Source organism: Neltuma alba, unplaced genomic scaffold (genome assembly GCF_004799145.2).
Source record: "Neltuma alba isolate B1F8T4 unplaced genomic scaffold, ASM479914v2 tig00011396_pilon, whole genome shotgun sequence".
Taxonomy (NCBI): domain Eukaryota; kingdom Viridiplantae; phylum Streptophyta; class Magnoliopsida; order Fabales; family Fabaceae; genus Neltuma; species Neltuma alba.
Genome location: NW_021636085.1, coordinates 1,466,053 through 1,489,919, shown reverse-complemented (window position 1 = coordinate 1,489,919; position 23,867 = coordinate 1,466,053). Strand labels below are relative to the sequence as shown.

At 32.7% G+C, this 23,867-nt stretch overlaps 1 protein-coding gene, 1 long non-coding RNA gene and 1 pseudogene across 2 annotated transcripts; 1 reads left to right on the top strand and 2 right to left on the bottom strand.

The window, feature by feature from the left end:
- Positions 1-1,780: 1,780 nt before the first annotated feature.
- Positions 1,781-5,581, bottom strand: LOC114712709 (uncharacterized). The gene is made up of 2 exons (XM_028897258.1): positions 5,218-5,581; positions 1,781-4,236 (listed from the first exon to the last, which is right to left on the bottom strand). Exon 2 carries the CDS (start codon positions 3,888-3,890, stop codon positions 1,971-1,973), a length of 1,920 nt encoding a protein of 639 aa, XP_028753091.1. The 5' UTR covers positions 3,891-4,236; positions 5,218-5,581; the 3' UTR covers positions 1,781-1,970.
- On the top strand, positions 5,337-21,772 carry LOC114712712 (uncharacterized). Its single transcript, XR_003737264.1, has 3 exons — positions 5,337-5,409; positions 20,580-20,583; positions 21,758-21,772. It is a non-coding gene; the product is annotated as an uncharacterized LOC114712712 (long non-coding RNA).
- Positions 14,883-20,029, bottom strand: LOC114712708 (beta-xylosidase/alpha-L-arabinofuranosidase 2-like; annotated as a pseudogene).
- Positions 21,773-23,867: the final 2,095 nt, after the last annotated feature.

The following is a 23,867-nucleotide window of genomic DNA, read 5'->3' as shown; positions in this document are numbered from 1 at the left end:
TTGGTTTTTTTTTTTTTGTTTTGGCCATGACATGAAAGTTATATTTCAGAATTCAATTAATCTGAAAAATATTAAATTTAAGCATAAAATATTCTAACCTTCTTTATATTTTGACTTAATTATAAAAAAAATTTCTCTATTTTAAAATCATATAATTAAGTCTATTAAAAATATTTCAAAAATATTTTTTTAATTAAAATTTATGTTAGAAAGACAGTCATTTACCATTTTACTCTTCATCATACTAAATTCCTAATTTTGATTAAAGTTGTTTTGAAGAATATTTCAAAGTTTTTTTTCTTAATTTTATTTTTTATTTTTAAAAATTCTTGCTTTTTTAATGTTTTTGGGATAAAAAATTAAATGACTTGATTAATGTAGACCTAAAAAATTTTGATTAATTCTTTAAATAAATTTATAATTAAGTAAATATGTTTATAAATATCTGTAAAAAAATTTTGTTTGAAAATTCTAAATATTAAATTTAAATTATTTATATAATCTGTCAAACTTGAATCATTTATATTATATGATAAAAAATACATTTAAAATTTTTTAGCCATTTAAAAAAACCTTAATAAATATATTTGAATTGACGTGATGAAAATTTAAAATTATAAAATTTTATAATATAATCAAAATTAATAAATTTTATGACATATTAGATGTTTTTGAAAATAGATCTATTAAAATAATTTTTGATTGTATAAAAAAGTATTCTTTGAAAAAATATAAATGTTTGGCATAAAACCAAATATAAATGCTTAAATAATTCTTACGTTAGTGAGAGTATTTTAGTCAAAATAAAAGTTCATGAGTCAAACTTAACAGTGATCTAACATTTGAATGGATGGAAATTAAAAGTTAAATATATAAGAGAGGTTTGTGTGACATATGTATTAATTTCAAGGAAGGTTCATATATGTTTTCAAAATAAAAAAAAGATTTCTGTAATTTTAATGATTTCTTTTTTTGGCCATTTACGATTTCAATCCTTAAGTGTAAGTTTTTCATATTTGCATAAGGTATTGTTAATGCTTATGAAGGTTATCTAATCTTCTATTACATTAAGTCAGAGGAATTATAAATGTATGTGAATTTTATTACAAAAATATATTTACTGAAATATCCTTGTATATCTACTTACAATTATAATTGATTTAACTTACATTTTAAAAAATTGAACTTGGCTTTTATTCTTTCTAGCTCTAAATGTAGGACTTAAATCATTAATTTATTGATATTAAAAATTTAATTAAGCTAATTATTTATAAAAAATATGTGTTAATTTTTCTAAAACACCCTCTATAATCATTAGTTTCATTAATAAAAACCATTTTATCTATGTAATGAATGGGGATTGTTTGAGAAAAAATTTATAAATTTACCCCCAAAAACAAAGACTAAAACACACCCCCTTAACCAGCTCTTATGTTTAAAATAAAAGAGTAAGCAAATTCGAATGTTACAGTCTCATTTTTTTTTTTGGGTGAACAATGTTATAGTACAAACTGAAAAAAGAGCCATAACTTTTACTTCGATTTACGTGAAAGAATTTTTTATCAAACTCCTAGTCGGAAAAAACTACAATTACCTTAAACTTTCAATAAGCCAAACTCTTCAGGCAGAAAATAAATAAAAGAAAAAAAGGAAAAAGCTAAAAGCTAACACCAAAAAGCTTGAATTGGGGCAAGTCCAGAAATTGAGGCATTTACAACATCATGCTGTTCAAGGCAGCGAAATGGATTTAGAACCTTTTAACATTGCCACTTTGCCACCATACCATGAAGAATGAAATCCATGACAACGATGAAAACCCACAAACAATAAAAGCCTAATCATCGACAACAAACTGAAGTCTATACATGAGGTTTTATTGAACAAACACAAACATCTATACACAAATCCAAACACGAAATGTCCCTGGTTCCCATAATGAACCTACAATCTTTTGAGTCACTAGACTCCCTTCAAACACCATCAAGTGCGTTCTTGAGATTCCCTCCAAAGTATAACATGAGGTCGCCACCATGGACCCTGCCCTCTGGCACGTTAAAATCAAGACCTTTCTTCACACCACTACAACCAACAGCAGCAACATGCCCATTTCTACTTTCCTCTGGCTTCTTGGCAGTCAAGAAGCTTAAATAAGATGGTGTTTTCATTGAGAGTGGAACCAAGACCTCTTCTGGTATAAGATGCTGCCTTTTAGCAGGTTTTTCCATGGAATCATAGCAATCAGACACAACACTTACCCCTGAAGATGAATTGTTGTTGTCAATACTGCTGCAGGCAGCAGAAGGTACAAGACCATGGAAGAGTCCCGGTGCAATAAGACTTCCCTTGCCAGTTTCACGCTCTTGCATCATGCTGCTGTGAGCTGCACAGAGACCACTCTTACCCCTTGCAAATTTCTCACATTTTCCTTCTCCCCAGTTGCATCGCTTTCCTCCACCATGAGCCTTGCAGAAATCTGTGCTACCTTGTGCACTCTTTCCACACCCACCAAACTTGCACCGTTTCCCACCGCCATGCCTGACACAACAATCAGTACGGCCTCGTGCACTCTTGGTGCAGCCTGGCACAGCACACCTCTTTCCACCACCATGAGCGACACAAAAGTTCGTGCCTCCATGTACACTCTTAGGACATATACCGCCACCATTGAAGAGGCAGCGTTTGCCTCCACCATGTGCCTTGCACAATGGGGTGCTCCCTTCAGCACCTTTGGTACAACCTTGAAAAGTGCAACGCTTTCCACCACCATGTGCCTTGCAAAACATAGTGCTCCCTTGTGCACCCTTAGCGCATCCTTGGTACTGGCAACGGCGTCCACCCCCATGAGAGATGCACAGGCCAGCCTGCCCTTCAGCACTCCTGGTGCAGCCTTCGACCTTACATCTCTTACCTCCTCCATGCCTGATGCAAAGTCCTGATTTACCTCTTGCAGCCTTAGTGCACCCACCTGGATACCCACAACGTCTGCCACCACCATGTGCAATGCAAAAATCCGTCTTTCCTTCAGCGCTTTTAGTGCACCCAAGATGTTGGCATCTCCTCCCTCCACCGTGGGCCTTACAGTAAGCAGTGCGGCTCTCAGCACCCTTGTTGCACCCTGGTTTCTGACATCTCTGACCACCCCCATGTCCAATACAAAGGCCTGAAGCACCTCGTGCGCCCTTTGCACAGCCAAAAAATTTGCATCTTTTTGGATTGCTCATTCGGTTGTCTGAAGCCATCATTGTGGCCTGGGGTTTGCATATGGTGCCAATGGAGTATCCTGTGCCATTGGAAGGTTCCTGGCAAAACTGAGTTTGTGTTCCTAGAATTTGCAGTTCCTGTGTCTGCACTGAAGTTTTGGCATTGTCCATGCTTGGAGCCAAAAGAAGTGATGGCATGTAGCCACCTGATTTCTTTGCTGAGGTAGAACCCTCGTCAACAACAGGTATCATAGAATAATTATTTTCAGCAGATGCCTGGCTCGAAAGACATGGCACATTTACATCAGTCTCAGTTGAGCATGAGTAGTCCATCACACTAGACGCATCATTAGTTCCTCCGGAAAGACCAAGTTGCAAGATTGAATCACACTCCGATGGCATATGCTGCGGAAAATGGGTGGTCAATTCTTTCTTCTTATTAAGCCCCGCATTGTAGATGTCATCATGATATGCCCTCGGTGGTGGGCCCAATCCCAGAACCAATCTGCAACCATCGTCAGAAGCATTGGAAAGCTTCGTCCCAAGATTGCTCTCAGTGTGCCTGTAATTGGTTGTATTGTTTTTTCCCAACGTAAGGCCATTCAAACATAATGCAGTATCACCAAAGTTATCATTTTTCCCAAGTTCAGCATCAAAAGGACACAATAAAGCTGTCTTGTTAAGATCCATTATCCAGATGTTGTGCACTATAACTACAAAAGGTTGAACTAAGCAGAACACTTCACCACATACTACTTCGATACCAAGGTCTACATACACATCAGAAATGCATGACTAGGAAGAAATTCCAATCTAGAAGCTCCCCCACTTACAAAACCTGACGTATCTGATCTGTCCATTTTCACTGTACTCTAGGAGAAGGTTGCACAAATCTTTCACCGAAGCCAATACCAACAAAAGTATCTTATAACGTCTCCTGGAAAGAAACCTTTAGCAAGAGTGCTCAACAGTGATGTAAAGAGTTCGCTGGAGCTTCCAATGCTCCTTTTGGACAAATCATTGAGCTTCATCAACCCTGACAAAGAAACAAGGCAACGCACTTTCAGGAAACCTTTTTTTTGTGTTTTTTCACCGAAGTACTTTCAGAAGACTTGATTAAAATCTGAAGCGATAGAAGATTCATCATTTTTTAACTCAAACCATTCATCCACATAAACCTTGGTTCCAAGGAAGAGAAATCAGCTCATGAAAATCAAAGAAAAAGGAAAAATCAAGTCATTGTCACAAGAGCTCAGGCATCAATAGAAGAGAAGGATTACTGAATGACACGTTGCAACAGATGCAAGTTCACACACAATCGGCGGGAGTGTAAGTGGACATACTAAATTATTATGACTGAAGACAAAGAACAAATGAGAGTTATGCAGAGAGAGAATTATCATTAACGATCATCATGAGCAAAAAGAATCATAACTAAATCCCCCCCCCCCGGGGTTTTTTTTTTTTGGGGGGGGGGGGACTGCACATGTAAAGAGTAATATAGCAATTTAGCTAGCAATTTTGAAGCCCTAAACTATACTTTGATGCTACACCATAAGAAAAAGAATGCTGCAGGATTGGTTCAACAATCATAAGAAATACTGGTTAATGAAGAGTCATTAACAGAATCAAAATGAAGAAACAAATCAGAAACGAATACCAAATTAAGATTTCCAAAGAGTATAATGTCATTCATAAAAATCCAATTGAAGACATCTTGAATTCCAGTAACAAGAGGTGAAAAGAAATATGATTTTCTTTCCAGGATTCGTAATAAACTTCTCGGTGGGGAGAAATTGTTGTCAAATGTCAAAGAAAAGAATTTTGCCTTATGAGATAATTTTGCTCAAAACAGAATACAGAAAAAAAGCAATTTAAAGATTCCCCCCCCCCCCAAAAAGAAAGATGGTGCAAATATTACTTTGATGTGAAACAGAACCAAAATGAAAAACGAAATAAACCAATAAAAAAAGGATAAAAATGGGAAAATAAAAATATAAGAAAGAAGTACTCTGACCTGCCTTAATTTAACAGTAGGATCCATGGCCACTGAATTTATATGGAACTCCAAAGTCATGAAGTCCCTTCAGTGTACGAACTAAATGGGAATTTTCCTACTGAAACCAATTTTGCAAGTATACCGGAGAATGTCAATACCTCCCACACATAAATTATCCGTCCCACAGATTAAAAACTGCACATGAATAAGGTATTAGAAGCTCATAAATCTTTCTTATTTCCTAAATTCTCTTCTGTCCAGACATAAAATCTCCATAAACTATGACCCCAATCAAAAGGCTAGTGAAGAAACGAAGATTTACTCCTGCATAAAATTTGAGCATATAAAGTAATTCAAGCCTCAAACTAGGCAGTAATGGCAAATACGGCTTCCTACTAGACCAGAATAACCAACAAAACATACTACATCGTTTTCAAATACTCAATCACTATACACTCAATAAAAAACAAGCTAAATTGCCAGTAAATAGTCACTACCTTCATAATAATACAAACAAATCAACTTTTGAAAAAAAAATTTAAAAAAAAAAAGCAACACAGAATTTAGTTGCAAGAAATAGAACAGCAGATCAACGCAAATTAGAGAAAATTCGCAAATTTTCGGGAGCCTTAGCTTGAAAAAAATTGAAGATAATTGATTGAAAATGAAAAATACTACGTGGATGTTTAAAAGGAGGGAACATCAGATCCATGTTATTCATTGAATTCATTGCTTGCTTACTCATAATACTGAAGGTACCAAATAACCAGATCAAAAACTACTGCTTCCTTTAGGGGGGGGGGGGGAGAAAACAATCTATAACCCGACTAGATACCAACAAAAGAAAAAGAGCACAACTTCCGGTGAAAAAATAACAGCCCAAGTTCAACTGACAGCCGAAAGAACATCGAAACCAAAACCATACCCCTGAAGTTTTAAAACCAGCACAACAATCACAGTGAACGGAAGCAGTAGCAAAAGAAGAACTAAGGACTAAATGAAACCACCAAGGTGAGTGAAATTACAACACGAAAAGGAAACAACAGAGCAAAAACATCGCAGCATATAATGAAAAACTTCAGGGTATGAAACAATCAGCTTACGGAAACACAAATAGAGACTGAATTATCAGGCGAAAGAGCAAAATCAAAAGAGATGCTGTGTCAATTATATATATAGTTAGATTTCTCAAAAGGCCTACCGGATCTAGCAGCAACGAGAGATGGGAGGAGAAGGAGGAAGGAGAAGAATATAATTACGCAACAAGGGCCAGAGCAAAATGAGAACCAGGGGCGGCTCTGTTTATTTATTTTCGATTTTTACTTTTAATTTAAAAAATATATATATAATTGATGCCCTGCGAAGCTGAAAAAAATCAATGGATCGTGTGAGATACCGAAAACGGGCAAAAGAGTAAGAACGAGCTAGCTTCACATGCTCACCGGGGGCAATGGTTGGCCCTTATGCGAAAAAGGATGTCGGTAAAATCTCAGAATTACCCTTGATGAGAACGGTATGTGTGGAAGCTGGGAAGGGTGAATTCGTCTTTTTGCGTCCGCCCATCTTTCATTAGTGGGCATGACGGAAAGATTTTAGTGGCTGAGGCAGGAGTTGTCGTGGCGCGCTCGTGTCGCCCCCATTAAAGAACAAAAAGTTGGAGAGCAGAATAACCTGCGGTAATCGAATTAAGACATTAATCATGACCGTCAAATTTGATTAATTATATAAGTCAATGATCATTGAGTGTAAGAATCAGCGGGTTAAATTTATAGAGTCGAGGTTGCCGTAGAGGATTGGAAGCACTAATAGGAGCGTGGTTGGGCGATCTGATAGAGACATGGTGACGCAATCATTAACGTCGGCTTCGTTTGCGACACCCAGGTCCAAATATTAGCCACTCGATCATTTTTTTAAAAAAAAAGAATTATAGACCTTTTGGGCCAAAGGAAAAAAAAATGAAATTTATACATTTATTCGCAAAAATTAATATGCCACTATATTTATCACATTTTAAATGAAATTTTTAGAGTATAAATATATAAACTGTAAATTTTCTTGTTGTAGGGTTTGATTATTATTCATAATATAGTTTTGAAATTTGAATGATAAATATACACAAATTCAAAAAAAAAGTAAAAGTATAATATTTGTTTACAGAAAAAAAAAATAAACATAATAAATTTTCACAGTTCAAAATTCTCGTACCCCACCCATACGAATTTCTTTGGTCATAATTCATGGCATTGATTACAAAACTCAACTATTTATATAAATTAGATTAAGATTTGCTAAAAGACAAATTTAGATCTTTCGTAAGTAACGACCACACAATGCATTAAAAAAATTAAAATAACAACTGATAAAGCTAACCTTGTAAATATAGTCGCGCCATTCTCTCTAGATTGTGTAAAAGTTAATGTTTTTTCTTGAAAAATGAAGTCCTGGATTATGAGATAATTAATACTCATCCCATAATGTAAAATTTAATTAACTAATTTGAATAAATTAATGGTGTTAGTTAAATTAGTTAACATGATACTACTCCCTTATTGATATAAGAGCTAGTTGACTAATTTGAGTAGATTAAAAAAGTTTGTTGAGTTACTTATTTATAATAAATAATTTTTGTCTTCTTTAAAATACACTTATTAATCATATGTATTAGTTAGAACTATCATTTGATGAAACTTTTAATATGTGCAACTATTACAATGATTACTTTGAAAAAAAATAAATAAATATTATAGACAAAGTAGATTGGGGTCTTATATTTAGAACCAAATTAAAATTCAAACTAACTCTTATATTAAGGACCAGAGGTAGTATGTTCTTTTTCTAAAACACCTTAATTATCTTTTTTAATTTTCTCTCTCCCTCTCCTTACTTAATTATTGCTGAGAGAATATTAATATAGTTATGTCAAGAAAAATTGATAAATATATTAAATAAGTTTTATATATAAGACTAATATTAACTCTCAAGTTAGATAATACTCCTCTTATCCTATCTATAAAGCACTTTCATCATGTTTCATATAGACCAAGAAAAATCTTAAATTTCATTAACTATCATTTAAAATTTAATAACTTTTCAATTTTATTCTTATTTAATATTCATTATACCTTATGTAAATAAAGTCAATATAATAATAAATAAAAGATAAAATTATATATTCATACAAAAAATTTGTATCAGTATCTTATAAATAGAACTAAAACATATGTTCTTTCTCCTATGTATAAATAGGATTAGAAAAGTACGCTAACAACGGGAGAAGTAGTTAGAAAGAGCACCCGACATGTACATTTTCATGTCATTGGCGACAGAACACAATAGTACTGGACAGCTAATAATAATAAGAATCCATGTATTGGATTCTTCATGTGATGCTGCTTTCGAGACAGATGTGCTGCCGATGAACAAGTTGCCAACAGATTCCAAATTCTGCTTCTAATTATCATTACTCGATTAATAATTAATAGAGGAGATGAACCTGCGTCAATAATTGTACCTTATGCTTGCATTAAATACGTACGGAGTAACGTTGGGGAAAAAAATGCATACGGGGCAACATCAAATATAGTAACTGATTGATATCCTTAACGTTGGCAAAATATATACACACACGCAAATGGGGTGACATCAAATACACTCCTCCAGTCTTTAAGATAGGATCTAATTATTGAGTTGGTTTTGATCCTAAATATAAAACTCATTTCTCATATTTATCAGTTTTTTCTAAATTACCCCTATAGATACTCTTTCAACTATAATCAAGTAGAAGAGGGAGATGGGGTATTAAGAAAGATAATTATGGTGTTTTAGGACAAATATGTCACATTTTTTATAATTAACTAACTTACCTAACTTCCTTAATCTAATCAAATTATTTAAATGGGTTTTATATTAAGGACCGGAGAAGTAATTGATATCCTTAACTTTTAACTGATATGCTGTTTTACCAACGGGCGTGATGTCATTTTATAATACTCCTCCGGTCCTTAATATAGGACCCAATTGTTGAGTTGGTTTTGATCCTAAATATATGACCCATTTTTCATATTTATCAGTTTTCTCTAAATTACCCCTATAGATGCTCTCTCAACCATAATCAAGTGGAAGTGGGAGAGGGGGTATTAAGAAAGATGATTATGGTGTTTTAGGAAAAATGTGTCAATTTTCTTATAATTAACTAACTTACCTAACTTCCTTAATCTAATCAAATTAGTTAAATGGGTCTTATATTAAAGATCGGAGGAGTAACATTTAATCGTGTTACAGGGTTTAGAAAATTTTCAATTTATTAAGTGTTTAGAAATCTCTCAAAAACACTTAGTACTAATATGTAAACTGTAACAAAATTCGTTTTAACAGCAGACATAAGTGACACAATCAATTATAGAATTTTTTTGAAATAAGTGTTCTATTTTTAAGATTGATAGAGCAAGTTTTTGTTCAGAAAATTTTCTACAAGAAATCCAACTAAAAGATTTTACATCTCAGTTATTCTACTATTTTCGATTTTTAATATACGAGTTAGTTGACTAATTTAAATATATTAAAAAAATTAGTTCAGTTAGTTATTTGTAATAAATAGGTATTATTTTTTCTAAAATATTTTTACTAATCAAGTGTATTAGTTGTAACTACTATTATTATAAAGATTATCTTAAAAAATATATAAATATGAAAAACGAAGTGAATAAAAAACTTATATTTAAGATCTAAATAAAATTGTACTACTTTTTTGGATCAATTATTTTTTTACAAAAAAATAAGAGTAATTTTCACAGTAAAAGTAAAATCTACCGGAAGTAGTAATCAACCCAACAACAACGCTTGTGCTGCCAGGTGGCGCCGTCCAACAACCTCTTGATCAACGAGAACTCCACGTTTCTCTTTCTTATTGGGCTGTCAACAAAAAAGCACACAACGGCATCGAACCGGTACGCTTATTACCACCCACGCATCCACCTAACCTACCCTTCAAAAGCGGTTCTCTCTCTTCTCTCTGATCACATATATGCGCCTGCTGCCGCGTCTCGAGCGTGTGTGGTCCCCACGCCGTCATATGCGCCGTGGGGGCCGCCGTGGGGGCCACCATGGGGGAAGAAGGACAGAAACCGAGAAACGTGTGGGTAAATCGCATGTGACTGGCACGTGTCGAAAGGGGATTCGTTTTGCGTAATAATTAATAATTATTGGATTGGCCCCCTGAAAAGATCGACGTGTGACGCCCCAGCGGTGTGCCATAAACTACTACTATAAAATATGAAACAAAAAGATTCTTTGGACTTTTTTTTATTAAAAAAAATCTAGTAAACTTTAAATTCTGCTAAGTTTCTTGTTTGACTAGGTTTTTTCCCCCCCTGTGATGACTATTTTCTGGGAAAAAAATTTGTTCTACAATCATTTCTTTGTACGCCCTCCTGCTCCAGCGTCCATTCCACTTTTATTTAAGATTAGGTCATATAAATTAAGAAATCTTTAATTAATATAAAATATGGACTAAAATACAACAATTTAATTTCCCTTATTTCATTTGATATTTTCCTCAAATTTAGGTATGGTTAAGGGTATAGTCTTAAAAAATGGCTGTAAGCCAAAAAAAAAAAAATTTAGCCACTGCATATCAACGAGGATTTAATTGATCTCTGCACAGAAAATATATATAATGTGATTTAATATTTAACCGTATCTTGATCTAGATTATCTCTAATGAGAGGATTGTAGGCTTGCCAATAAGCAATTAAAAAAAATTATCTATGGCTGGCAAGTGTAAATATAATTCAAGAAATTTTATATAATTTCTCCAAAATAAATTTAACTTCTAGAAAAATTAAATACTCCTCTGTCCTATTTATATAGCAGAGAGAGAAGACATTTTTTTTGTCCTATTTATATGGCATTAAAAGAAATTTTGTGTATGGATGTGTAATTTTACTCCTCATTTATTATTGTGTTGATTTTATTTACGTGAGATATAATATATATTAAATAAAGATAAAATTAGAAAGTTATTGAATTTTAAATGAGAATTAATAAAATTTAAAGTTTTTCTTGATTTGTAAAAAACATACTGAAAGTGTCTTGTAAATGAGATCAGAAGAGGCATATGACATATGCCAACCACCTCTCAAGATAAGATGAGGGGACTCGATTTATTGCACGCGAAGAGCTGACGCAGGAAAATTGAACGTTTGATCTATTAAATGTAATAAAAATACTCAAAGTAGCAATCCATAGGATATATAATAATAATTTACATTAGGGTTTGCACTTGCTAAAGGGCAGGCTGTCTCTTAGCATTAACCAAAAGCTTGCTATTATTGTTATTTTAATTCTGATCATTTTATATCATTATTCACGTACCATACTTAATTTCTTGGATTAATTAGTACCTAGTTAAATTAAATAATAAAATTAGTTCTCTTGTATTGGTAATTAATAATTATTTCCATTGTCCCTTGGTATTCATGAGAGGCAGATGATGTCATGGGAATATAATGTACGTACAAGTTCTTTTTTTTTCCTCCTTCTTGACAAAACCAAGTTCACTGAATTATACGCCAAAAAAAAAACAACATGAAGAACATAAAAAGAAGAAAAAAAAAAAAAAGAAGGGGAAATGACAAGTTCATTGGAGGGACGTTATCTTCAATTTAAATGAAATATTGAAGGCTTATATTTAATAATCGAGTTAAATGACACTTAATTCAGTTAGATTTTTAGTTATTTGTATGGCCGAAAAGGTTATTTCTAATCTTCTAAATCTTACAATAGCTTAAGTTTATTCTTTTTGAATTTTTAAAATTTGTACTTTTTTGCCAACTAATTTTAAAATCTGTACAAATTGTTTTTGGTAAAAAAAAAAATCTATACAGAATTTATAGTGAAACGCATATTATAAATAGTGGAATAGATTAAAAAAAAAAAGTGCATTTCAAACATAGATTCCAAAAATAAATTGAAGTCCTTCATTTTATTTATTCATATTTTAGACAATTCAGCTTCTTTGATGAAATAAAAAGATCAATCATGCTATTACAATATCGGGATTAATAATGTCTAGATCAATAACAATACGCATTTTTTTAATAAAAAATATGCATTTACTAAAATTCCTTTGAGTCCATAAAATGAGAAGACTTTAGTTTCAAAGCTAAATGACTTTCATTACTAGTTTTTATACAATAAAAAGAGACTGACATACATTAAAGACTTGAAGTTCCAATTGGTATTGAATCCCTAACATTCAGTGGTTTATAATTATAGCAAGAGTATTCTTTTTGGCAAAACAAGAGACTTTTTTTTTTTTATAATGCATAAAAACATACTCCTCTAATCCTATTGGTAGAGAGAGAATGTTTTTTTTGTTTTATTTATAAGTCACTTTATTAAATTTTTACCATGAATATACTATATTATCCTTCATTTATTATAGTGTCGATAGTTATTTTTTCTTGAAAGGTGCATAGATTAAATAAGAACAAAGTTGGAAAGTTGCTATATTTTAATAAAGAATTAATACAGTTTAAAATTTTTATTGATCTGTGTGAAATATGTTGAAAATGTTTTATAAATAAGACCAGATAAGTATCAATATCAAATTTAAACCTAAAATCTCATCTAAACATAATAGGTGATATTATTATTATTATTATTATTATAATAACTAATTAAGTAAGTTTTGAAAGATGAAATGATTTGAGAATACCAAGTTGATAATGCATAGGGACTAGGGAGGCCGACTTTGTTGAGACGAGTGCAGGTCAATGTCTTGTTCCCAACCAACACATTAGATTATTGATTTGCATTCATGAATTCTAGTTTTCTTAAAAATATTCATAAAAATATTATATATAACTAATATTAATTAACGCCCCTTTTGGACTCTTCTGCCTTTTGCATGCAGATTATTTGTTGTCACCTCCATACTCACTGCTCACGCGGACCCGTTCAATATGAGGCGTCATGTCTTCGATCTGTGGAATCTTATACACACTGCATAAAATTTAAAATGAATAAAAATTGCTTATAATACTGTCTTCGCTTTTTAATATAAAATTTTATTTGATTTTTATTTTGATTTTAAATATAAGACCTTAATCTATTTTATTTTTTATATTTATTTTTTTAAGATAGTCCCTCTACTAATAATAATAATTCTAACTAACAAATTAGATTAATAAGGATATTTTAGAAAAAACAACACCTATTTATTACAAATAACTAACTTAACTTGTTTTTTCGATCTACTCAAATTAGTCAACTGATTCTTATATTTAGGATGGGAGGTAGTATATAGTTTTCTATGCTATTCATATTATATATTGATTCATATTAATTATAATGGGATACATCGTACATTTGATGAAGTCCAAAATAAGTTAAATCATTTAGTGAGACTTGCAATTTTTTTTGTATTTTATACTATTTGGAATGAAATGTGTGTTTTTATGGGAGTGAATGTGGATTAGATGGTTCCTGATGTGATTTTCTATATTTTTGTTATTGATATATTGATTTTTTATTTAATATTCAAGAAAAATACAATCTAACAATTCTGTTTAATGCTAAAGCTTATTCTTACTCATATTAAGTGATTTTGAGCACTGATAGCCAATAAAAATACTTCAAAATTCATTTTTTTTTTCCGTTTGTTGTCAAATACTAATTAGGAGGTGTTTGGATGAAGTCAAAATCATGGTTTTAAAATTGTTTTTATGGTATACGAAGTTAATATGTGGAAGAGTTTATCTTGATTTGTAGAAAAGTGCTTTTTAAAAGCACTTTTCAAGGAAGCCAAACACCTCCTAAATGCAGGAACATCTCCTAATGAAAATTTGAATATTAATTTGCCATACTATTAGGCATTGTGTTCTTCTACTAAACCAAACTAAACCAAACATCTCCAGTCCTAATTATAAGAGCTTGTTGACTAATTTGAGGAGATTAAGAAAATAAGTTAAGTTGGTTATTTGTAATAAATATGTGTTGTCTTTCCTAAAATATTCTTGCTAATCAAATATATTGGTAGAACTGCCATTGTTAGAATGACTACCTTGGGGAAAAAAATGCATAAATATAAGAGATAAAGTGAATTAGGATCTTATATTTAAGATCAAAATAAAAATCAAATAAGGTCATATATTAAGGACCGGAGGTAGTATTTGTATAGATATTTTAAATTTTAATGACTTGTTGGGAACTGGGCCAGACAAGAGCTGTTTATTACAGCGTTGTGATTACCCAAACCCAGTATTCTCTCTAATGGGCTTGGCCCTTCTAAGTAATCATCTTTTAAAAGAAGATTTCAGGGGGTTAAAAAAAAAAGAATGCATATAAAACATATTGAGATAAAAAAAAAAAACGAGAGAGAAGGGAGTATATTAGGGCAATTTAATCTTTTTTTTAAAAAATCTTAAATTACGTTTTTCAAACTTAATTTTCTTGAAACTCAATAATTTCCTTTTGAAATGTTTCGGTTTTAATAACATAACGCATGGAAATTGTATAAACCCCTAATCCACCCAGATATAACATAAGCTATCACATTCGACTAAGTGACAATTTAACATAAATAAGATATAAAAATGCTCAAAACTTAGTATTCTAACGTGAAGATTCTATTTATCTTTGTTTTTTTTTTTTCAATTGTCCATATTCATGAATAAATTAAAAAAAACATAATTTCAATTTCAGATTTCTGATTCCATTAATTTAATTGGAGAAATTGGAGAAATAAGACAAACTTGTTACAATTTCCTCAAACTTATTTCTGGTTCCTTTTAAAAATGATGACTTGTAGTAAGGAAACCAATAAGGGGAAAATGATGAGCTTGTGGCTATGGATTTGAAGACTTATTTCAAATCCTTATACCTAAAGGATGCTTCAAGTGTCCCACATGAAGCATATGTTCTCCTAGGGCAACTTTCCAGTTACCCTGTTCATCAATCACGCTCAAATCCTTACAGACATTAACCTTAAACTTCACAAGTGATTCTGATTTTCCTGGCAAGAACACTTTCTCAAATCTGACCAAATGCTTCTGAGGCGCGTTGTGCACCGAAGGAGGACTGTAGAATAGGAAAACTGTGTGGCTACTGCTCATTCTTCCTTTGTTCTTGACACTCAAATGAACATCAAAGGACAAGTTTTTGACATTGTTCTTCAGCAACATCAAGTGACTGGCACTGCAAGGAACGACAAGCGTGGTCCTCTGCTAGTGGAACTGACACCAATCGTGGTGCACTAACAAGTTTGTGTTCCACTTTGGAGTAGCTTATTCCATCTCCAAATGCAAACACAGTTTCTCCTTTGTAAAATCTGTACGATCTGCCTGGGTATCCTGTTGCAGGATCTGGCCTCATGTTCATGTTGGTCATTGGTACCTTGTCTACATAGGATTGTGGGTACCATGTCATAGGTAGTCTTCCACCTGCGTCAAAAATGTCACCCATGAATTCCCAAGTTAGTCGGTGACGTGGTCCTAGAAACTTCAAAAAGAGTAGTGTTTGTGCCAAACAGATTTATAGACATGAGACTTGTCCTTCACCATGAGGATTGGAGAGAGTATTAGTGACTTACTAGGATTATGGAACCCAAAAATGACATCAGCTATGGCAGCTCCACCAGCTTGACCAGGGTAACCAACCCAAAGGATGCTTGAGATTTTATCATTTGACTTAGCAAATGACACATCCATGCCTCCACCAGACATGATGACAAGAATCACAGGTCCTTTAGCAGCATTAGCAATCTCAGTAACTAAAAGTTGTTGTTGTCCTGGAAGAAGAATGCTAACTCTGTCAAGACTCTCAGCCTCTATGGATTGATCCGCCCCCACTACTAGCACGGTTGCATCTGCAGAAGCTGCAATATTCTTGGCATCATCTAGCAAGGCACTGGCACATTTCACATCCGGACAACCAGCAGCATAGCTTGTAGGAACCAGAGCTGTTAGACCTTGAAAAGGCGATATCACAGTGCAAGGGCTACCTGCAAAAAAAAAAAAAAAGTCATTTGTGTGAGAAAAGAAAGAAGTCAACACGTATCAGACACAGCACAAATGTATGCACATAAAAGTACCTTCATAGTTTCCAAGCATGGTTTTAGTAGCATTAGCATTTGGTCCAATAACTGCCAAGGATTTAATGGCTTTTGCATTAAGAGGAAGTGATCCTTTGCTGTTTTTAAGCAGAACAATGCCTTGCCTTGCGGCTTCACGGGCTAATTCCTGGTTCCATGTGGTGCAAACATCCTTTGGACCAAGGTTTCCATAAGTTTGCTTGCTTGGATCACCATCAAAGAAACCAAGTCTCATCAATGTGGCAAAATTGTTGGACACTGCCTTGTCAATGGTTGGTTCATCCACAAGACCTTGCTTTACAGCACCTTCTGTGTATTGGCCCAGAAATTTTCCACAGTTCAGATCCAACCCTGTTCAATCAAAATTTTGCATAAGCAAGCAAATATGCATATTATTTTTAAATCCAAACATTGTAGCCTTTCGTGTTCACTTACCTGCTAGAATTGACTTGGCCGCAGCTTCTTCAGGGGTCTTAGTGTAATGTTGACTTTTGAAAAACACATCTACTGAATCGCAATCAGAAACTATGTACCTGCATATCCCATACATGCAAAGCACTTTAATAGCTTGTTTTGTTAATGATGAAACAAAAGAAAAACATTTCTTTTTCCCTTTTTAGGTTTTATATCTAGTCAAAGCAAACATTTGTTTCCAAAAGACAGCATAATATAATTGTTCTTTTATGAGAGATGCAGAAAATTGGAGTTTTTTTCTTCAGGGTAGAATAAAGGATAGAAACTATTTTTTCTTCTTGACTATAACCTTACAGGCTAGCACTAGACTGACTGTGCTTCCTGAGAAACTGATTTTTATCCTTTTTTTCTTTGAATTAATCAGGAAACAAGTAAATGTGTATATGATTTAGGAGAATTAATAAATACCCATTTAGTTTCCAGTTCCCTCTGATGACTCCCTGTAGGAGGTCTGGGTCTGCACAAGTTGGCTTTCCATTGACCTGATTGTAAGAGCACATGACACTAGCAACATTGCCATCAATCACACAACTCTTAAATGGTGGGTTGTATGTGTCATCCAAATCCTGCTGTGAAACCTACAAAAACCAACAAATCATAAAGCCAAAACAAATTATTTTCTTCATTCATGTCCATAAATACACACTCAAACAGTCTCTTAAGGTGTTTCTTCCAAACTTAAGATTGCAATTACCACTGCATTGAAGGTGTATCTCACAACTCCTTTCCAGTTATCAAGATCATAGGCTGTGTAGTGCTTGCAACAAGCGGCAACTTTGAGCTTGTTCGAATCGCTATCATCGGTCTGTTGAAGGCCTTTTACGTAACCTGATGCATATTTGCTGCTAAGTAAAGGGTCTTCTCCCGGTGTTTCTTGACCTCTTCCCCATCTGGGATCTCTGAATATGTTTATGTTTGGAGACCAATATGTCAAACCAGCCAACCCCACATTGTGCATTGCTCTTGCTTCTGTTGAAACCACCTGTATATCAGAAGAAAATTTAGCCATAAACATCATTTGGAAGCATTCTTAATCGTCCTGTTTTCTAAAGTATTATGAAATGTGCGATTCAAGTGTAATGTTTGCATCATGTGTGCAAGTGATTAGTCTTCAATTATTTCACTGTTTTACAGGCTGAAACCTCTGAATTCATCATTAAAGTCCATCTGAAAGCCAATGTTAGTGACAAAGATGGTAATTTTGCAGGAAAATATCAGCTAGGAAAGTAGAATAGTACAAAGCCATGAACCCTGCATTTTGATGACTTAATGGGATTTGTTAATCATCCATTTAAAAGTATTATGAGCAATGTTTAAAGGACTGATTAATCTTCTAGTTACTGGTTTTCAATATGCAAAGCTGGAACCTTTAGATGATGTATTTGCTTTCTTGCATATACCCAGCAAGACGATTTCTGCATTGTTATTCTGTTTTTTTTTTTTCTAAATAAAAAATTGTATTTTGCAATCATACATTTGTATTACCTGCCTAGAATATTTGGATTGAGGAAAATGAGGAGGCAAAATGATGAAAAGTTTGGATAAGATATCTTTTTGGAACTTTTTTCAATTGGAGAGTGGAGCAAAGTATTATTCAATAATCTTCCTAAAAATTCTCCACCTCGTGATTTTTTAAAGTCCAGAAATTTTGGAATGGAAAGAAATCATTCAATGTTCACTTTCACCCTTTTTCTTAAAAAAAAAAAAAGCAATAAGGAGTAGAGATAGTGGGAAAACCAATCATGTAGCTACCCCATCTACCTCACCATATCAATAATGAATACCTCATTGAAAACGCCATGCCTTATTTAAACATTAAATTACTTAATTAATTGGTCCCTTTAATTAATATTCTGTCGTGCATAAAAAGAACCAAAAGAAAGGAAGAAGATTGCAATCAACAGTGGAGATATTGGAAAAATCAATCACGTTTTGATCCACCCCATCTACTTCTTTATGTCAATAATGAATAACCCTTATTGACATAATGCTAGTAATTATTAATACATTCTAATTAAAAACCACCACCTTTTTCTCTTTTAAGATATTTTCTCCTGCATCTGGATCTTTGAATGAACAAGACAATAATGTTCTGCATTAAGAATATACTAGAAAATAAGGAAACTACCAACTGTATCAAAGGACTTCATATATGTCCTATGAATCAACCCTGTAAAATCATCTGTAATATTCAAATCTCACCAAACTCTGTCATATGTTAGTATAAACAACATTACCCTCCCAACCTAATGCATTAAATTATCCACTTTCAACACTTTTTGTTGACAAACCATTTTCTTAAACTATCAGAAAAGAAGTTGAAAAGACACAAAGCAGTGAGGGTGTTGTTGAAAAATTTACGAAAATTTATTGAACTGACTTAAACTGAACTGAATCTGCCCAAACTGAACCCACAATGGAATGGTATTTTTAAGTTTCATAACTTCATTTACCAACATGATTTTGGGATTGATCTTCTCATCAAAATCCCAATCAAATTATTTAGAAATAGAAAACAATTATTAAAGAAATAAAAACCCGAAGTCAAATATATCGTCCGTTGTTACAGAACCAATTAAATCAACTTGGTATATCATGTTTAGTTCAAAACTGAATCAAATCAAGAAACACACTCAGACACTGAAATGATATAACGTCAATGAGCTTTCGCTCAGTGATCCTGAAGTCATTTTCAGAGATAAAAATCCAAGTTTGGATCCAAGTTGAAGCCAACTTGGCACAGAAACAAACAAAAAAACAAACACAGACAAAAACCACAGATGAAGATGAAGAAGAAGAGAAATCTGACCTTTCCAATGGCTTGAAACAGAGAAGCATTGAAAGAAGCTGCAGTGAGAATAGGCATAGGAAAACTTGTAGCTCCTGGAACTACATTGGAAAATCTAGTTCCGGGACCGGTGTAAGAGACGCCATGAAGAGCCTCAGACCACCACTCATATTTGGGAACTCCAAGTCTGGTCACACCTCCTGCAGCATTCACCAAGTTCGCTATTTTCTCCTGCAATGTCATCCTCTTCACCAGGTCGGCCACCCTCGAATCCACTGCCAACGACTTGTCGCAGAACCCATATCCAGCCACCGTCGGATCCTTCGTGGCGTCGCAAGCAAACACAGCCGATCCCTGGCCTGAAACCTGCCACGAACTCATCAACAAAGCAATGAACAATGTGAGAAAACAGAGCAGAGCAGAGAGTGCTCTGTTTTCATGGCAGGCCATTGTGACCTTGAAATGAAAAAACTAAAGGCAAAACTCAAAAGAGTATGCTTGATATGAATCTGGCACGATACATATTTATATATAAATAAAGAACACGTTGTTTTCTAGCAGCCCGTGATGTGTGTATGGGAAGTAGTTGGAGAGACCTGTATTTTTATTTTTTTATTTTTGGGGTGAAAAAGAGACATCTATTAATGGTAGCTGCTTTTGGCTAAGGCATGCAAGAGAACAACTGTAAAGAATCTAATGTAATTTTTTCTGAGAGTCCGTGAATGCTTTTTCTCTTGGGTGTTAAGGGGAGCATGTTTTGTTTGGGAGCTCCACATATACTGTGAGACAAAGGTTAATTATTTTTCTCGTACATTGAAATATACAGGGTCAGTACGGCAAATCACGTGAGTTTTAGTTGGTTGGTTACATGATGACTACAACTTTGGCTCTGTTTATAGGGATTGGCAATCCGATTGGGAAAACAGAGCATCTAGTTTGGGTTTAAAAAAATCCATTTTTCACGAGTTGAAGTGATGGTCTTAGTTAAGTTCTGAGGTAAAATAAGATAAAAGTGGGTATTTCAAGAAAGGTAGAGAGTAAAATATGACCAAATTTGACATTGTCCTCTTGATTGATATATGGAGGAAAATGGCGTCATTCAATCAAATTTGAAGAAAGTTAGGAGTTAAAAAATGGAATGTAAAATTTAGCTGTTGGTCTTTATTGGTTTTACCGCTTGTTCTCCTTTAGTGTAAAGTTTTGAATTCAAGTCTTTGATCTGAACCAACTCAATAGGATAAGTGGGTGTATGGCATCTCTTCAAAAGATTGCTTTTTTATTTTACTTAACAAAACCCTTTACATGTTTATTTCCAACAGTATAGAGTCACTTAAAATAAGCTAAATGATTTAATTTAGATTTCAGAAACTGATGAGTAGTTAGGGGGAAAAAAACCAAGTGAACTGTTTGGTTGGTATATAACCAAAATATTGAGTGTCTGAAATGAAGAAAACAAAGGTGTAGGGAAGAAAACAGAAGAAGTCACAAGGGACTGTAAATGGCACAGAAGGAAGAAGGAGGAGAGGGCAGGAGACAGGGCTGATGCAGATTTTGAGGGTTGTTCATTGAAACAAAGGGTGAAACAGGAATAAGTTTCCTCACAAATCCCAACTTGGACTTGTGAAGGATTGAAAGGATGGATTAAAAATAATTGAAATGTGATGTCATTTTCATTTTTAATGCATGCCACTCAAGTGATCAAAGGTAAGTTGTTGGCATCTCATGAACAAACCAAATTCTTTTTTTTTTTTTTTTTAAACTAGGTAAGGAGCAGACATTAGGGACTAGATAGTTCATGGAATTTATATTCTCTATCTTTGTCTTAACATATGTCTCTTCTAGGCTACTATAAGTGATTTCCATATTTTCCAAAGATAAATCCCTTAATTTTATGTAAATCATTGAGCAATAACAAGCTTGTCATACTCCTTTCAGATAGGGTTGAAGATTTATGTAAATTCTGTATAAATGTTGATATTTTTTTTGGGACTCTTAATTACTTGATCTCTATATTTTCGATTTCGTTGTAACGTAACTTAATTTCTAAACTTTAACTTAATACAACTTAATATCTAGTTTTGACTCTATTCATGCTTAATTTTTAAACTTTGTATAACTCTATCTTTATAGTTTTAACCATTTAAAATATTGGTCATTGCATTTTTAAAAAATAATATTATAAGAACTAAAATTATTTTATCAAGATTTATGAACTTCTATTTTCAATCGCTAAACTAGATGTATATACTAAGTTGTATTGTGTGAATCAAAATTATAGAAATTAAGTTATATTGAGTGAGTTAAAGTTTAATGATTGAATTACAATTGAGATAAAAACTATAAAAAAAACCAAATGATTAAAAATTTGTTTATCTAGGTTGAATACAGATAATCAAATTAGATTTAAATGATTTAAATTTTTCTAAAATAAAAAGTTACACTAATGCGTTTTTTTCCCCCTTAACCTCAATATTAATGGGGATTAGTCCCCGCAGTAGTTTTTTCTTTCTTTCAAACATTTGAGGTGTATGAGTAATGCATTTCATTGTTCATATATATATCACTTATGGTAGGTGGTTAATTATTGGTATGTACTAAGAAAAAATTAATATTGGGGATGTGATTTTGTCATCTTTTTGAAAAATGAATCTTAGGAGAAGCTTCCTTTTCTATATTTGCTTTTAGTTGAAGGGTAACAAAAATGATAATGCTAGCCAAAAAAAAAAGAAGCATAGAAAATTAACCTTGCTTTTGTAAATGAAACATTTATTGTGTTTTGTACATCTTATAGAGTAAAAACGACAATTGGTACCCTCAGAGGGAAAGCTTCATAACATTTCAATTTTGATGAAAATGTGTTAAAAAAAAAGATTAAATTTTTTTAAAGAAATGAATAAAACCAAGCAAAAATGTGTGAAAAAAATATCTAAAAAAAAAGGTTAAAGTATACATTTAGTCCTTTAACTTTATATAAGGTTTTAATTTGGTCCCTTAACTTTAAAAAGCATATATTTAGTCTTTTAACTTTAAAATTATTAGGCTTTAATGATTTTTTTTTGTAACAATTATAGATTTTTTTGAAAATTAAACTTAATATGTTAACATTTGAGAATATTTCATCAATATTTAATATTTTAATGTCATCATTTTCTTAAAATTTTTTAGGGTTAATAGAGTAAAAATATATTTGTTAAAGTTAAGAGATCAAATTGAAACCATGTATAAAATTAAAGGACCAAATATATATTTTAGTCAAAAAATAAAAATGCACAAAGTCCGAATAAATAGAAGAACAGTGTTATCCATTGTTGATAAATAGTGTGCTTTTCTGATAGTTTTATATTTTATTTCATATTATATTTATTTAATTAAATTTTATTTGATATCACACAAAAGAAGGTACCTAATAATTTGGAGACATGCATTAAAATTAAATTAGTCGAGTCACTTTCATAAGAAAAAGTAGTCTTTGTATTGTTATTTTTTGACCCAGGAATAATAGTTTTTTGGGGCCGGCTAAATTCTTTTTACTGACAAGCTACTCGCTAATCCAAGCCAATAAGCCGACAAAGCCGAGTTGATACCTTTTTGTCCATTGAGCGAGCAGGAAATTTGACGAAAGCATTAAAAAAAAAAAGAGTTAATCTTTTTAATATAGGTAATTTATAAATAACTTTTAATTTATATCCTATTGCTTTGAATAGAGATACAAAATATTTATCATCTAAATCTGTTAGGCAAAAAATATTTAAATTTTTTTATTTCACATTTTCACCTAATAAAAAATGTTTTAATTGAGGATTTTTTTACATGCGTCAAATAAATATATAAAATTATTTTAATGTATTTAAAAAGTAAGAGCCAAATTATATAATATGCATGTCTGACAAAAATGAATCTTATATATATTTTTCACTCTTAGCAATTTTTTGGGAAAAATGAAATTATACAAAATAAAAAAAATAAAAATTTCCACTATTTAAAATAAAATGTAGAAGTCGGTGGATCTCATTTCTCAAGTTTTGTTAATGAAAAATGGTCACTTTACGTTACTATCCTTGATGACTGACGAGGTACAAGTGGGGTAGCGGTAGTATTTGGGTGGAGGCGAGCATTGGACCACATGGTGTGACCTACCAATGAAATGCTGGGAGGAGATTTGGATAAGTGGGGCCCACGATAAGCATTCGCAGAGCAGAAGGGTAGTCACGGGAGACACAAACGGGGTCCAACTTGATTCGGAAACCAGCAATGTGGTGCTTAGGTGGATCCTTACTGTAAACCACTCTATTCCTTTCTTCTATTTTTCTTTTC

What these genes read in the sequence shown, in the direction of transcription:
- LOC114712709 (XM_028897258.1), bottom strand. Translation starts at nt 3,890, where the DNA reads ATGGATCTTAACAAGACAGCTTTATTGTGTCCTTTTGATGCTGAACTT.